Raw genomic sequence first — 16,411 nt, 5'->3', positions numbered from 1 at the left:
AATTCCCGTTGCCACTGGCAGTCATACCACAACAATAAAGATAATTAAATTTAGATTAAAGTCAAAACTGTGGCTGGCAGAGCAAAACAGCAGAAAGAACCTGCATCTTTGATGCCATCATTTAGCTACGGGGTCCTGCCCCAATTCTTTCGTAATTGTTTAAGCCAATGTGAGTTGGCTTTTCTTTTACTTGCTGCTCGATGCATTTTATCTGATATAGAATTTGGTGCTAAGAAAAGAAGTGCTGCAAATAACAGACTCGGTGAGTTGTATGATTCACCCCCACAAAGGTATGTCTACATCCTAATCCCTTGAATCTAGGAATGTTATCTTATCTGGAAAAGGGCTCTTTCTCAGATGTAATTAAGTTACATTTCATTATTTTCAAGTTCAGCCAGATGGTGAAGAGACACAAATTAAAGACATTTTCATTAAAAAATTCACATTTGACCTTTATTACATGACCATTCCTCAAGATCAAAAAAAAAAATCTTTTTAATAGAACTTCATATGGCTTAGAAGTTTAAGGCTTTTTTTAAATTTTAGTTCAATGACTTACTTGACAATGTCACTAATTTCAGAATTGTATTCTCCTATAATTAAAACCCTAGTCTATGACTCTGAACAGTCTTGGCCACTATGCTGGCAGGGCTTTGGGTAGGTCGCATCCTTCTCTGAGCATTAGTTACTTCTATGGAACTATCAGCAGCTCCCGAGTGCCCAGGTACATCAGAAACATTTAGGTCATTGTTAAAAACACAGATTTCAGGGCCCCATGCCAAGCCTCTTGAATCAGATTTTCTAACATTGAGGCCTATAAATCTGTACATTTAATTAACCAGGTAATTATGATAGATAGCTGAGTTTGAGAACCACTGAATTAGATGATCTCTAAGATCCTCCATTGCTCTAAAAATCTGATTTTCTATTCTGTTTCTTCTATCATTGTTTGTCCTATCTCTACTGCTAGATATTGTGCTGAAAAACAAAAACAAAAACACAAAATAAACCAAGACCATGATTTAATCATTTTATATCTTTCCAGCACCTACACAGTTCCTAGTATTGTACTAGGCATGCAATAAATATTTGAAGAATTAATCAATGGTGATTAAATAAATGAATAGTATCTCACGTGGACCCCAATCATCTATGGATAGAGAAATCTAAAGAGAGAAAATATTATAAACTTTTGTCTGACATAATCTTGTACTCCCTGTCTGCCCTACTACATACTTCAAATACTGGGTTATGTGAATGAGGTTAATGAATATTAAGAGACCCAATAGGAAAGTGGTTGAGATTCTCCTATAGGATAGATTATGCTACAATATTTCCCAGTGGCAGTGATAACTGAGGGAGGCTCATGATTCAACAGGAGTTAGTTTTCCTCTCTTTGACTTGTCTAGATCCAGAAAAAGCCACATCCTGACTGAGCGGCAGATGTTCTTAGGGCCATGTTGCAGGTCTTTGAAAATGCAAAGGCCACCTCAGGGTTCTGTGGGGTCCCAGTGAGTGACAAGAAGCGCTTATCTTCTGTTAGAAGTTATCCAGAAATTCGCTAGCAGTGAATATCAGCCAAGTAAAGTGCCCCAGAATATTCGATGCCACTTCTTGTGACTTCACAGTCCCTTCTCCCAGTCCCCTCCTCTATACTCCACTGGTCACGCCTTGGGCTTCCCCAGCTCAGACACTATCTGCTGGCCTTGGAAGGTACCGGCTCAGGATGAAATCTGTCACAGGGGTGGGCAACTTAGCCAAAGGGAGGTAGAGGAGTTTGGCATCCAAGCCAGGGTTGTAGCGGATACGAGGGCTCCGGGAAACGATAGCATGCTCCATGCTGTTGATGACATCTCTGATCCTTGGCTCTGCCAACTGCATCAGGTTTTTTAACTTTTCAGTATCTGTTTGATGGTACAGGGGGAGAAAAAATCATCAAAGCCTCTATTTTTGTTTCATCAAAGTTGGTTTCTTCTAAGCTCCCTTTCCATCAGATTGCTGATCTGACATTTTAGGCAGATCTACCACACTCTCCAGGTTGTCTCTTACACAAACATCCTGCAAATAATCTTATTTCTCTTCCTGAATTCAATAATTATGCATCGAATTCCTACTATTGCATTAGACTAACAACAAGAAAAACTGTTCAGTTCTGCCACTTACCAGTTCTGTGACCTTGAGCTTAAATTGTCATCATCTGTAAATTAAGGATAATATCTGACCTAGAAAATAATGAAGATGAACAGTTGCAGGGTAGACAGTGGAAGAGGACTGAATAGAAAACAAATGTATGTAAGTGCATAAAAATTTGGAAGGAAATAAGTAAAAATATTGACTGGCTGTGGGATTCTTAGTCGCTGAAGGTTTTTTCCCCACTCCTACATACTTTCTAAAGTTCTCAAATTTTCTACAAAAGTATGCAGGGGAAAAAATGTTATTAAGTAGTAACACTGTCCTTGCCTTGATCATAAGGCCATTGCGGGGCTCAAATGATCTAAGGCATAGACAGGCACTTTGTAAGTCTCTAACAAACTTGAGGGATATTTGGTCAGCCTCGTGTGCACGGGTGTGGAGATGGATACAAAGCATCCAAGTAGTAGTCCAAGTCTGCCAAAGCCCACAACACAAATAGGAGACAAAACAGAGGATAAACTTAGGGTCCTGATCTGCACCTGTGACCCAGGGCTCATACTTCAATGACAGCTCCAAGCCCTCCGGAGGAAGTGGTCCCTGAGAATCAGAGTTCAATACAAAGGATAAAACTTGAAAACAAAGAGATAGCAAAAGCAGGCCCAACTTTGGGGACAGTCCAGGAAGGCAAGGAATTCACCCTCTGTGCAGGACACCGGTAGGTGGTTGATGAGGGCAGGACAGTGACTTTCAAGTAAACTTAACCCTGACTTTGAGGAACTTCTCTTTCTGTTTTCTAGAGAAAGAATAACTACAATGAAAAAGGCAAACTATATTTTGGGGTCCTCCAAAAAAAACCACATTGCCTTAAGGCCAGACTGTCTATGGAGTGATAATGTCCTGAGAAGCCAACATTCTATTTTCCATCCTTGGGCCTGACACAGAGTCCACCTCTGGCAGGTCTCAGGCAGGAAGGAGAGTATCGAAGGACTTGTTCAAGATGCTCAGGGCTCTGTGTGCTCCCTCAGAGCCAGGGAAAGCAGTGTGGGCTGATGAGGGCGAGATGAGCTGATGTGATAAGGTGGTTTTGGAACTGGGCACTGAAAGATGGGGAGGACCTGCGTAGCTAGTGGGGTGGAAGAAGCTACCTGAGATATAGAAGTATAGTTGTATAAGGCACATTCTTTCACCGTTCTCTGAAATTTTTACTGAGCTCCTATTTTGTGCTGAGCACCCTGTTAGACGGAGTGGGAAGGGGGACAGAGGTGCCCATTTAACCCGTCACTCTCTTAAACAGGAAGGAAGAGCACGAGCTTTTGATTTGGACAACTAGGAAACATTTGTATTTTTGTGATAATTATGCCAGATAAAGTCCATAAAGTATCAGGGACCAGGCTTTGGCACTTAGTATAGACCCAATAATTGAGTTTCTGCTTCTTTCTCTTTTGCCAGGGACAGGTCCTGGGCTTTCGATTTGGTCCCCTCCCCAGGAAGAAAGGGGACTAAAAGGGGAATTTTTTGTGGTCTCCCTGGCAGGTTAAGATAAAGAAAAACCTGGCAGGTGGCTCTGTTCCTCCTAGGCTATGGCTCAACTCCAGACCTGTTTGGACAAGAATGCTGTGCTTTGTTCATGTGCCTGACTCTCTGTGCTGCTTCTTTGGGAATTTTCCCATGTTAGGTTGCTATTAAGTAGCCATTTCCAATATAGTTCTATTTGGGGCATAAACATCACTCCAAGATACCGAGTCTGATCCTAGGGTTCACAGGCCAGGGGCCCATTTGTTTAACCACCATAACTTGCTGGAATTTGTGCCCAGTGATGCTGTATAATCACTCCTAAATATTTCCTTAGTCTGTCTTCATAGCACCTGCCCACTGAAACACTACCCCCCACCCCCAACCACACACAGTTACACACTTCCCACAACCACTAAGCCTTGTAACTCATGCCTTTGTCATTCCTTCACTAGGTGTCTGCACTGGCCTCCTAGCTGGTCTATGTCTCCACCCTCATTCTTCTAACAGCGACACAGATCTGATCAGGTCATTTCAGAGTCATTTAAAAGGCTCTCCAAAGCCTACAGGATAAGAGCTGTATTCCTTAGTGGAGCCTTCAAAGCCTTTTATGATCTGACTCCTAATCTCTCTCAGCCTCATCCCCCACCATGACCCCTTCACACTTCTCTCAGGCCGGGCTAGTACTAACAGTGATGGTTAAGGCTGATCTCTTATATGGCTGAGCTGAGTACTTTACATTCTTGTTTAATTCTCCTAATAATCCATGAGAAAGGAATTATACTTTATAATAAAGTTAGAGAGGAACAGATGTAATCTAAACTCTGAATTCACACTGCCTCCCAAAGCGTGCAGCGCGATCAGTCTCTAAAATGCTGCTCATGCTCTTCCCTCTGTGGGAAATATCTGCCATCTTTTCCCATTTCGGTGAACTTCTTCAAACTCACTAAAGGATCCATCTTCACCTCACGAAAGCTTTTCTGACAGCAGAATTAGGACTCTGTACCGTTGCTTTGTTTTGTATGCATGTCCATTGTTGCACAATTCCCTATGTGGTGGTGTATTTGCTTGATCTTTTCTGCTAGATTCCCACAGGCATTGTCTTAACTCTGTATTCCCACAAACACTAGTTAACCCAAAGTGAAAATTAGAGTACGATCATTTGGAAAATTTTTCAGTCTAAAAGTAGTCAAATGGCTGCCTGAAAAGTTTCTTCTGCAATCATGGGGTTGACAACAGATGAATCAGCACGTGCTATTTTATATCCAATCCTTACTATTCCTCAGAAGAATGACAACGGCTTTTGAGGTGATTTTCAGAGGAACTTTGCCTTTCTCCACATTCTTTTATGTGCTGCAGAGGCTCACAACTCCTGCCTGCATTGAGCCGCTTTTGTACTTAGAAAATGGCCTTGTGAGGTTTACAGACACTGGCTGAATCTGTGTTTCAACCCCGGACCCATAGCAGACCCATAAATAATTTGGACTCTTTGCTAAGGGAGAGTTTTAGGAGGATCTCACAGAGGATATATATTATTACCCCAACCCCCACATCTATTCCCTCGTTTAGAGCAATAGCTGCAGATTTTTCTCCCTCAAATGATCTAAGGCATAGACAGGCACTTTGTAAGTCTCTAACAAACTTGAGGGATATTTGGTCAGCCTCGTGTGCACGGGTGTGGAGATGGATACAAAGCATCCAAGTAGTAGTCCAAGTCTGCCAAAGCCCACAACACAAATAGGAGACAAAACAGAGGATAAACTTAGGGTCCTGATCTGCACCTGTGACCCAGGGCTCATACTTCAATGACAGCTCCAAGCCCTCCGGAGGAAGTGGTCCCTGAGAATCGGAGTTCAATACAAAGGATAAAACTTGAAAACAAAGAGATAGCAAAAGCAGGCCCAACTTTGGGGACAGTCCAGGAAGGCAAGGAATTCACCCTCTGTGCAGGACACCGGCAGGTGGTTGATGAGGGCAGGACAGTGACTTTCAAGTAAACTTAACCCTGACTTTGAGGAACTTCTCTTTCTGTTTTCTAGAGAAAGAACAACTACAATGAAAAAGGCAAACTATATTTTGGGGTCCTCCAAAAAAAACCACATTGCCTTAAGGCCAGACTGTCGATGGAGTGATAATGTCCTGAGAAGCCAACATTCTATTTTCCATCCTTGGGCCTGACACAGAGTCCACCTCTGGCAGGTCTCAGGCAGGAAGGAGAGTATCGAAGGACTTGTTCAAGATGCTCAGGGCTCTGTGTGCTCCCTCAGAGCCAGGGAAAGCAGTGTGGGCTGATGAGGGCGAGATGAGCTGATGTGATAAGGTGGTTTTGGAACTGGGCACTGAAAGATGGGGAGGACCTGCGTAGCTAGTGGGGTGGAAGAAGCTACCTGAGATATAGAAGTATAGTTGTATAAGGCACATTCTTTCACTGTTCTCTGAAATATTTACTGAGCTCCTATTTTGTGCTGAGCACCCTGTTAGACAGAGTGGGAAGGGGGACAGAGGTGCCCATTTAACCCGTCACTCTCTTAAACAGGAAGGAAGAGCACGAGCTTTTGATTTGGACAACTAGGAAACATTTGTATTATTGTGATAATTATGCCAGATAAAGTCCATAAAGTATCAGGGACCAGGCTTTGGCACTTAGTATAGACCCAATAATTGAGTTTCTGCTTCTTTCTCTTTTGCCAGGGACAGGTCCTGGGCTTTCGATCTAGTCCCCTCCCCAGGAAGAAAGGGGACTAAAAGGGGAATTTTTTGTGGTCTCCCTGGCAGGTTAAGATAAAGAAAAACCTGGCAGGTGGCTCTGTTCCTCCTAGGCTATGGCTCAACTCCAGACCTGTTTGGACAAGAATGCTGTGCTTTGTTCATGTGCCTGACTCTCTGTGCTGCTTCTTTGGGAATTTTCCCATGTTAGGTTGCTATTAAGTAGCCATTTCCAATATAGTTCTATTTGGGGCATAAACATCACTCCAAGATACCGAGTCTGATCCCAGGGTTCACAGGCCAGGGGCCCATTTGTTTAACCACCATAACTGGCTGGAATTTGTGCCCAGTGATGCTGTATAATCACTCCTAAATATTTCCTTAGTCTGTCTTCATAGCACCTGCCCACTGAAACACTACCCCCCACCCCCAACCACACACAGTTACACACTTCCCACAACCACTAAGCCTTGTAACTCATGCCTTTGTCATTCCTTCACTAGGTGTCTGCACTGGCCTCCTAGCTGGTCTATGTCTCCACCCTCATTCTTCTAACAGCGACACAGATCTGATCAGGTCATTTCAGAGTCATTTAAAAGGCTCTCCAAAGCCTACAGGATAAGAGCTGTATTCCTTAGTGGAGCCTTCAAAGCCTTTTATGATCTGACTCCTAATCTCTCTCAGCCTCATCCCCCACCATGACCCCTTCACACTTCTCTCAGGCCGGGCTAGTACTAACAGTGATGGTTAAGGCTGATCTCTTATATGGCTGAGCTGAGTACTTTACATTCTTGTTTAATTCTCCTAATAATCCATGAGAAAGGAATTATACTTTATAATAAAGTTAGAGAGGAACAGATGTAATCTAAACTCTGAATTCACACTGCCTCCCAAAGCGTGCAGCGCGATCAGTCTCTAAAATGCTGCTCATGCTCTTCCCTCTGTGGGAAATATCTGCCATCTTTTCCCATTTCGGTGAACTTCTTCAAACTCACTAAAGGATCCATCTTCACCTCACGAAAGCTTTTCTGACAGCAGAATTAGGACTCTGTACCGTTGCTTTGTTTTGTATGCATGTCCATTGTTGCACAATTCCCTATGTGGTGGTGTATTTGCTTGATCTTTTCTGCTAGATTCCCACAGGCATTGTCTTAACTCTGTATTCCCACAAACACTAGTTAACCCAAAGTGAAAATTAGAGTACGATCATTTGGAAAATTTTTCAGTCTAAAAGTAGTCAAATGGCTGCCTGAAAAGTTTCTTCTGCAATCATGGGGTTGACAACAGATGAATCAGCACGTGCTATTTTATATCCAATCCTTACTATTCCTCAGAAGAATGACAACGGCTTTTGAGGTGATTTTCAGAGGAACTTTGCCTTTCTCCACATTCTTTTATGTGCTGCAGAGGCTCACAACTCCTGCCTGCATTGAGCCTTTTGTACTTAGAAAATGGCCTTGTGAGGTTTACAGACACTGGCTGAATCTGTGTTTCAACCCCGGACCCATAGCAGACCCATAAATAATTTGGACTCTTTGCTAAGGGAGAGTTTTAGGAGGATCTCACAGAGGATATATATTATTACCCCAACCCCCACATCTATTCCCTCGTTTAGAGCAATAGCTGCAGATTTTTCTCCAGGGATCCTTGCCTCTCCCACTCTGAGTCCTTCAATCTGGGCAGAGCACAAGACCCAGACTAGCCAATCAGATCTTGACATTCCCCTGGGCACAGTGATGGGCTCAGGGTTGGCTACAGCTTGAAATTCCCCTCCAGTCTTGCCATCATAGGCCCACCAAGTCAGAATGAATCTTGGGCCTTTTAGGGAGCTCCTAAAGAGACTATCCCTGGGAAGAGTTGAGGAGGTCCCCCACAGGGGAGAGAGCTTGTGCAACAGGAGCCGAGACAAAAAAAGAGAGCCAAGACATAGAGTAAAACCAGGTCCTAACAACATTTGTGGACCTGAAGCCCGTTTTCTTCAACTTTTTAGTCATGAGTGTCAAGAAATCTCTTTTCTGCTTACTATGGGTTGGATTATCTGTCATCACTAAGAAAGTCCCAACCGATTTAAAAATCCTTAGGACTTTTTTCTCCTCACAGAATTCTAATATGTCCAGAACTAATAGGTTGCTTTCTCCAAGGGCTACTGCTCTGAATAGTTTTTCCTAAATCAATGAATAAATGATACCTCTATCTAGCAGGTTTCTTGAACTACAAACCTAGCACTCATCCATGATGGCTTCTTCTCCCTCCCAGTCCTAGCAGGTCTAATATATACCTGGTATCTATCAATTTCTTTCCATTTTCTCCACCTTCTAGTCTAAACCAGCATAAAGTGTAGCGTGGAATACTGTAGCAACAAGAGCAGTCTTTCCTAAAGACAAATCAGATCACATCCTGAACCCTCAGTATGCTTTGATGCTCTAATTTATCCTGTGCCCCTCCCCCATGCTGCTCCCAACCCTCTGACATTCTTAAAGTTCCCCTCAAGACTTTCCTTCCTCAGGGTCTTCCTGCAAAAAACTTCTCTGCCTATCCCCCCTTTCCACTTTTCAGAAATGCCTAACTTATTCTTCCCCAAAATCAACTCAGAAAAGCCCTCTCCTATGTTATAATCTAAACTGGGGCCCCAACTTCCAGCCCCATTCTTCTTTCATAGCCCTGTATTTCTCTCCATGGCATTAATTCACATTTGCCATTAAATGTGTGTGTGTGTGTGGGTATGTGCGTGCGCACACGTGCACATGCGCGTGTGCTAAGATTTGTCTCCCCTACTGGGCCTTAAGCTACAGGCAGTGAGCTGTGAGCCCTGCTATTTGGTCCACTCTCACTCTCCAGCCTTGCACAATGTCTAGCATGTGGTGAGCTCTCAATAAATTGTGTATTAAGTGAATAAATGGTTGTCATGGTTTTGGTGTCTTGACTTTTCACTGTTGATGTATGATGTTCAGGAGAGCATGCCACTAAAAACACGCACACCTCCCCCGCACCCCGGGCAGTTAAATACCTGTCGTGGATTTAATCAAGTAATTACATTTAACCTATCCAGAGTTTGTGGGTATATGTCAAAAAAAAAATTCATCTCTTTGGATTTTGGATAATATCTAAGAATCTCTGTTTGCAATACAAGAACTGATAGCTTATAGGTATCTGTGTAATGGAGAAAAAGAAGCTATGCTCAGTTTAAGGGGAGATAAAAACCAAATTTTTAAATCAAATTGTTCTTAATAGCGACCAAGTAATCTTCTAGGCACTTTATATACATTAACTCATTTAATTTTCGTAATTCATTACAGATGAGAAAACTGAGTAACTTGCCCAAGGCAAGCAGGAAAGCTAATATTTGCATTCAGACAGACAGTCTAGTTCCAGAGCCTAAGAGCTTAATTGCAACAGTTAATGGCCTTTCAGGGAATTTCATGGAAGCCAAGTAAAGATAGGGGAAAACAAATCTGGGTTAGAGAAATGTGTAACTAGACTATTGAGGTCCAAAGGGAGCAGGAACAGAGCTGAGAGCCTGGCTGCTTCACTCTGGCCCAAGAGAACCTCCTGAACCAGCAAAATGCCAGCTCCACTTTCTTGGCTGGTGGCCAGGTCACAAAGAAACAACCAGAGAAGTGAGACACCTGCCAAGGAGGTGCCAGCTAATTGTGCCAGAGCCGATTTCTATTGACAGGTCAGACGCTGTGCCCCACAAAGGCAGCTACAGAGATGACTCTAAGGTGCCTGGAGCCAGAGAAATGGAGAGAACTAGGAAGTCTTCTGAATCATCCTCTCCTGAAACCAAACTTTGGCTTCCAGATTAGATGATCTGAGTGAACTTCTGTTCCTCAGACTGTCCTTTTGTCTCTTAACACAAGGTGCCCCACCAGGTCTTTTGGCCAGTTCCTCCTCAGGTCACCACCCTCTTCTCTTGAGCCCCAGTGGTTAGAGTTCCATCCATCCCTCAAACTGGAAGAACTGCACGAAGTTTTGGGGCAGTATAATAAACAGCTATGATGTCTCTCCGCTGAGCTCCAAAAACACCTGAGGTTCATCAGGAGACCCTTAGCTCAGCGAGGAAGAAAGCTGCCTAGAGCCTCTTCCTTTTACATACTTGTATGCTCCTTTTCCTCTATATTGATTTAATAAGCACTTAGTGTGTGCAAGATACTTCACAGATATTAATCCTCATAGCAGCCCTATGAGGTAGGCACTATCATTAGCTGCATTTTATAGATAAGAAAACTGAGGCATAGGGCAACAAGGTAACATGCCCAAAGTCTCCTAGTTGTTAAGTGGTAGAGCTAAGATTCAAACCCAGGCAGTTTGGCTCGAGCAGCTGTGCTCTTAATAACTTCTCTGTATTTATATCAGTGCATTTTCACCTGATTCACCAGCATAATGATGTTTTGGGGAGTAGGTGCCAGGAGTGGGCAGCATCCCTGGGCAGCACCTCTCCAACACCCCCATCTCCCCAGCAGCTATGGTTCTGCCACTCCTAGCAGTTGCTCACTTGGTTTCTGTTCTCAAACCTCAGCTCTGCCACTAGCTGTGTAGCCTTGGGTTCATAACTCCTCTGAGCTTCCATCTCATCATCTGTAAAATTAAAGCAAGTCAGTGACCCCCAAGATCTCCCTGACCCTCTTAGAGACCCCTCTCCCTCCTGAGGAACTCACAGATGCGAAAGTACTCCTCTCCATAGCTATCCCGGGTCTCCTGAGGCAGCCGCTCCCACAGCTTCTGCATGCGGTTCTCTATGCCCTCCTTGCCCAGAATGGATGTCCGATAGTTCCCCGGCTCAATGATGCTGACTTTCACCCCAAAGTAGTAGAGCTCACGCCTGGGAAAGAAAAGTGGGACTCAGTCTGGGACCCCAAGATGACAAAGGATCTTCAGGGAAAGTCCCCTCTGACACCTCTAAAGGGGCTGATCTCCCCCCAGGAACCTGGAGGTGCTATCCCAACCCCTGCACCAGGCTGGGCTTTGCTTTCATGCAAGTAAACCCCAAGCCTGGTCTCTGGGCAATTCACATTGGGCGAACCCAGTGGGAGGACTCTCACTGGATCCCTCCCACTCAGCTCCATACCCAACACTCACATGGCAAAAGGAGTGAGGGGTTCAAAGCAAAGCTTGCATTCTTCCGCAAGCACATCTGCCCCCAGGCCTCTCTGTCTGTTTTGGGGACAATCTGTCCTACTCCCACAGGCCCAAAGGGGGTTTTGCTTATTCTGGGACAGCTCAAAAGAGCAGGAAGATAATCTCCTATCACCACCCACCTCTCCTCATCCTTTCTCTTTGACCTTGGGAAAGGCCCCCTGAGGGCTAGCATTATTCCTGCTACTGTTTTATCTTCCTCCCTTCAGAACTCCCTGCCCCCAGCTTTTTCTTCCTGGGGTGACACCCCAGGATTCCCACCCAGAGTGGTTTGGCAACAGGGCCCAGTCACCTGATGCTGTCAGAGAAGGCCTCGACACCAAACTTGGAGACACAGTAACCACCACCAATGGCAGCTACACGACCACCAGAGCTGGACATGTTGACAACCCTACCACGGGCTTTCTTGACCATGGGCAGCATGTGGAGAGTCACTTCGATCAGTCCCACCAGGTTCACATTGATCACCTTCACGAAGTCTTCCTTGGTCAGCCATTCATTGGGACCGCTGGGCACGCCCACACCAGCATTGTTCACTAGGGCCCAGAGGCCTGGGGGCAAGATACAGGAAGAGAGAACCACACAGAAATCAGCGGTGTCTCTGGAAAAGAACCAGGGTCTACTACCCACCAGCTCAGGGCTGCCGAGAATGACTGAGCAGGTGCAGAAGGCTGGGGCCTGGGGCGGGGCGTTATGACAGCCTGAAGGAAGGTGTGCCTTTTGCTAATTAGCTTTCCCTAAAGGGACACTTTTTCTGTTTCACACAGTCTGTCAGCTAGCTGGGCCCTATACCAGCTAACAATCCAGGTTCTAGCTAATAGAATCTAAGCTATTAGCCCTGAGAAAAAAAGATAACATTTTCATATCAATGAATAAATATTTGAGTTCCTTCCCCCATTATGCTTCCCCCTCTGTGTTTGCCTAAGTATAAGAAACTAACTCTATTACACACGTTACCAAAATCACTCCATTTAGTCATCCATTCACACATCTATTCATTCATTCACTCATCCGTTATCTGTCAGTTACAGAAGTTACTAGAGACATACAGTAAACAAGACAGGATCTTATCACTAAAGGAGCTCACAAACCAGAGAAGAAATAAATAACGTTTATACATAAATACATGAAATATTTAAATAAAATAATTATGGGAAAATGTGAAAAGGGCTCTCTGAGATAATTAAATTGAGTTGGTATAATTGGAGAGAGATAATGCTAAGTATTGCCATTCAACTCTGCAGGGACCCAAGCTGAAAGAGCTCAAGTTCTAGTGCTGGTTCTACTTCCAGGCTTAGTCAAGTCACTTTCTCTCTCAGGGCCTCAGGTTTTTTGTTGACTGGACTAGAACAGCTGTTTCCAGCCTGTGGTTTGCAATTCTGAAAGCTTTCCAGGCTGAACCCCAGAACCTGCTAAGGGAGGGAGATGTAGGAGAAGCTCAACTTTCATTTGTTTTACATATTGAGCTTCCAAGTAAAGTTCCACTTTGGGGAGGATATTTGAGGCTAAAAGCCTCTACATGATCTCCAAGGACACTTTTCAGCTCTTTCACTGAGAGATCCCATGAGCTCCACTGGCCTGGTTCTTTCCTTTCCCCTTCCCCATGCCACCCCTGACCTCGGCCTCTGCAGCTCGAGATATTCCTCTGGGCACACTTTCCACTCTCTCTTGAGGGGAAGTCTGGATTTAAACACCAGTCATGGTCCACTTTTTCCCTTGGGCCCGGGGTCCACACAAAAGCCATGCTCCCACATCTTCCTGCCTTCCTCCAGTTAGAGAGATCCCAGGAGACCAACTGACTGGCAGGACCCAGAATCTTTCTAGCTGGAGGGGACTCTCTTGTCTTACAGAGGAGGAAATGAAGCTCCTGAGACCTCGAAACTATAAAACCCAAGTGATGTTTGCCTGTGGAGAAGGAACACACACTCGCTGATCCCTCTGACCATCCCTGGTAAATCTTAATTTTTTTTCTGCAAAAAGCAACTGGAGAAGTGTCAGAGCAGTGCAAACAGCCATAAGGTCAACCTCTCATGTCCAGAGACTCTCAGGGGTAGTAAGAAAGCATGCTCGAACCCCTTCCCCCAACTTCCCAGTGCTTTTTATTAATCCTTGGAACTTTTGAATATGGTAGATTACATGGAAAAGGGGAGTTAAGGTAGCAGGTGAAATTCAAATTGCTAATCGACTGACTTTAAAATAGAGAGATTATCCTGGATTAGCCTAGCAAGACCAATATAATGATAAGGGTCCTTCTAAATGGAAGAGGAAGGCAGAAGACAGAGAACCAGAGAGATGGCAGTGTGCAAAAGACAGCCCAACTCTGCTAGCCTGGAAGATAGAAGAAAAGAGTCATGAACCAAGGAATGTAGGCAGCCTCTAGAAGCTGGAAAAGGCAATGAAATGGATTCTCCCCTAGGACCTCCAGAAGGAATTCTGTTGACACCTTGATTTTAGCCCAATGACACCCATTTTGGACTTCTGACCTCCAGAACTACCAGATAATAAATTTGTGTTGTTTTAGTCACTAAGTCTGTATTTATTTATTACAGCAACAACAGGAAACTAATCTACCCAGTGAATCATTAATACAGTGGCTCAGGGCTAAATCCAGGGCACTGAGTGAGGCAGCTTGTTGAAAAAGGATACTCACTCTTGCTGAAATATTCATTAGTTAGGTCATCTAACAAATATTTGGCACCTTACTAGATGTTGGACATTGTTCTAAGTACTAAAGATATGCAGTAAATAAGAGACAAAAACGTCTTGTCCCCTAGGAAGCTTTATTCTAGAAGGGGAAATGGACAATAAAGAAGAAAAATAAATAAACTGTATTGGATAGTGGTAAATGTGAAGGAAAAAAATAAAGCAGGAAGTTACTGCCTGGCCCCTCCTAGTCCCCAGGGCTCTCCCTACCTGCATGCATGGACCCCAGACTAGTTTCCTTCGGAGTCAGGACTTCCCCTAGGCTGCTGCTTCTATGACAGAGCCATCTTGCTCCTCCCATTCCTGGGCCCACACCCTGCATGCAGGAAGCTCCCTGGGCAGGTTCCCACACATTTCTGGTCCAGCCCCAGCCCACAGCCTTCTTTCACAATAGGAGCAGCCACTCTGACATGGGCATTTACCTTGAGGTCAATGCGATATCCAACATGATGTGAGGAAAAGGACAGATTTCTCTCCCCAGCCTTCTAACCTGACACTACCAAGGAGAACAAATGTTCCCACTCAGGGAGTCCAACCCCATGTTCCCGTCCCCTTTCCCCGCAAGCCTGATCCTGACAAGAAATGCGCTCACATTTCTATAGGAGCATCTGATGATCAGGACCACTGAAGCCCAGAGAGGCAACTCCTTCTTTAGAGGTTTGGACATACAGAATGCATCTTCTCTCTCCCACCCCTTTGGCAACCTGCCTCCATTCCTCTGAATTTCTGGGAGGAAAATCTTCCTTGGGAAATCACCCCTTTATGTGGACAGATCAAACCATGCAAGGGCTTCCAGTCCCATTGAGCCAAAACCTCATCTCCTTTCTCTTTATCACTTCTGCTACCCCATGCAAACAACTGCGTCCCTGATAACTGTCAGATGACTGTGGAAGAAAGAAAGAAAAAGAAGAATAAACTGAGAAAGCCAAAGAATGCAATTTACCCCACCTTGCTCGCCTACTTGGTTCCTCACCCACTGGGCCACTGCTCGGATGCTCTCAGTCTTGGTGACATCCAGTAGGATGGTCTGCAGCCGGTAGGAAGTATCTTGCTGAAGCTTCTGGGCCCCCTCCTCAGAGAAGCAAGCAGCCAGCACCCGCATACCCCTATCAACCAGCTGCCTGGCCAGTACGTTCCCGAAGCCCGAGTCACAGCCTGTGATGAAGACATACTTGTCTGAGAGGTTGCGGACAAGATTGCAGTTCTTGAACCAGCGGTACATAAAGGAGAGGTCCGTGATAGCAGCCATAGGGCGGGGAGGAGATGATGGCCGAGAAGGATCGGGCTCAGGAGGCAGTGGGAGAGGCTGGTCCTCTGAGCCCCAACTGGCAGTCTGCTGGAACCCGCTGAGAAGAAGAGCTCTCCTCCCTTCCACTGCTGGCAACAGACACAGAGCCCCTGAGTGAGCCACCCTATAATTTTTATAGGTGGATACATCACCACACCAATTAGCCCAGATGCAAGAAATTCAAGTCTAACCTGAAGCCTTGTCACCTCAGACAGCTCTGGCAGCTGCCTCTCTCTCTCTCCCCCAGCCCTGATGAGTGCAGGTGCCAAGGATGGGAAAGACCCCAGTGGTCATGTTGGTGCTGAGAAGGGGCTCACTTGGGTGATCTGAGCAGAGTAAATGAGAAAGGGGGAGTCAGCCCACAGAGCCCTCCTGGAAATATTCCACCTCTGGTCCAGGCAGGGATCAAAATCATTTGTCATAAATGTAGACATGTAAATAAAATTAACTTTTATTTTGAGAGAAAAAATTCAGAAAAATTCATTAATGTAAAAAATAAAATAAAATTTTTTTTTGCCCTCCAAACCCCCAGAGAGATGAATTTGAGGTTATTAGCCCTTTGGAATTCTCTGCCCTTAAGTGAGTTTTCATTATGAGATGATGAAAAACAAAGCATTTGTCCCAGAGTAGATATGCCTCCATTGTCCTAAGGCCAGAGGCAGCAGGACCCTTCTGTAAGGGAAGCTGGTGATGTGAGGCCCCAACTCCCAGAAAGCAGAAAGACTAAGGGACTCAGGGCCTGGGTCCTTGGGAAATGATCCTCAGGCCACCGATGGGGAGCCCCCAGTACACTCTAAGGAAGCCTAGCTCTCTACTCACCCTGTGGCCAGGCAAATGTAGGGAGTCAAGGACTGGGGACATATCGACAACCCTGGGGCAGGTCCCCCATTGGGAATTGTCCTTTGGTTTGGTGAGCTGAGGAGCCTGAAGGGG

The 16,411-nt window shown here is 45.0% G+C and overlaps 1 protein-coding gene across 1 annotated transcript; it reads right to left on the bottom strand.

Moving 5' to 3' along the window:
* Positions 1 to 1,202: 1,202 nt before the first annotated feature.
* On the bottom strand, positions 1,203 to 15,473 carry SDR9C7 (short chain dehydrogenase/reductase family 9C member 7). Its single transcript, XM_011375635.2, has 4 exons — positions 15,139 to 15,473; positions 11,780 to 12,038; positions 11,010 to 11,173; positions 1,203 to 1,904 (listed from the first exon to the last, which is right to left on the bottom strand). The coding sequence occupies exons 1-4, from the start codon at positions 15,437 to 15,439 to the stop codon at positions 1,687 to 1,689; spliced, it is 942 nt and encodes a 313-aa protein (XP_011373937.1). The 5' UTR covers positions 15,440 to 15,473; the 3' UTR covers positions 1,203 to 1,686.
* Between the last annotated feature and the right edge of the window lie 938 nt (positions 15,474 to 16,411).

Source organism: Pteropus vampyrus, unplaced genomic scaffold (genome assembly GCF_000151845.1).
Source record: "Pteropus vampyrus isolate Shadow unplaced genomic scaffold, Pvam_2.0 Scaffold276, whole genome shotgun sequence".
NCBI classification, from domain to species: Eukaryota; Metazoa; Chordata; class Mammalia; order Chiroptera; family Pteropodidae; genus Pteropus; species Pteropus vampyrus.
The sequence above is the reverse complement of the archived record's forward strand: the minus strand, read 5'-3'. Positions and strand labels throughout refer to the sequence as shown.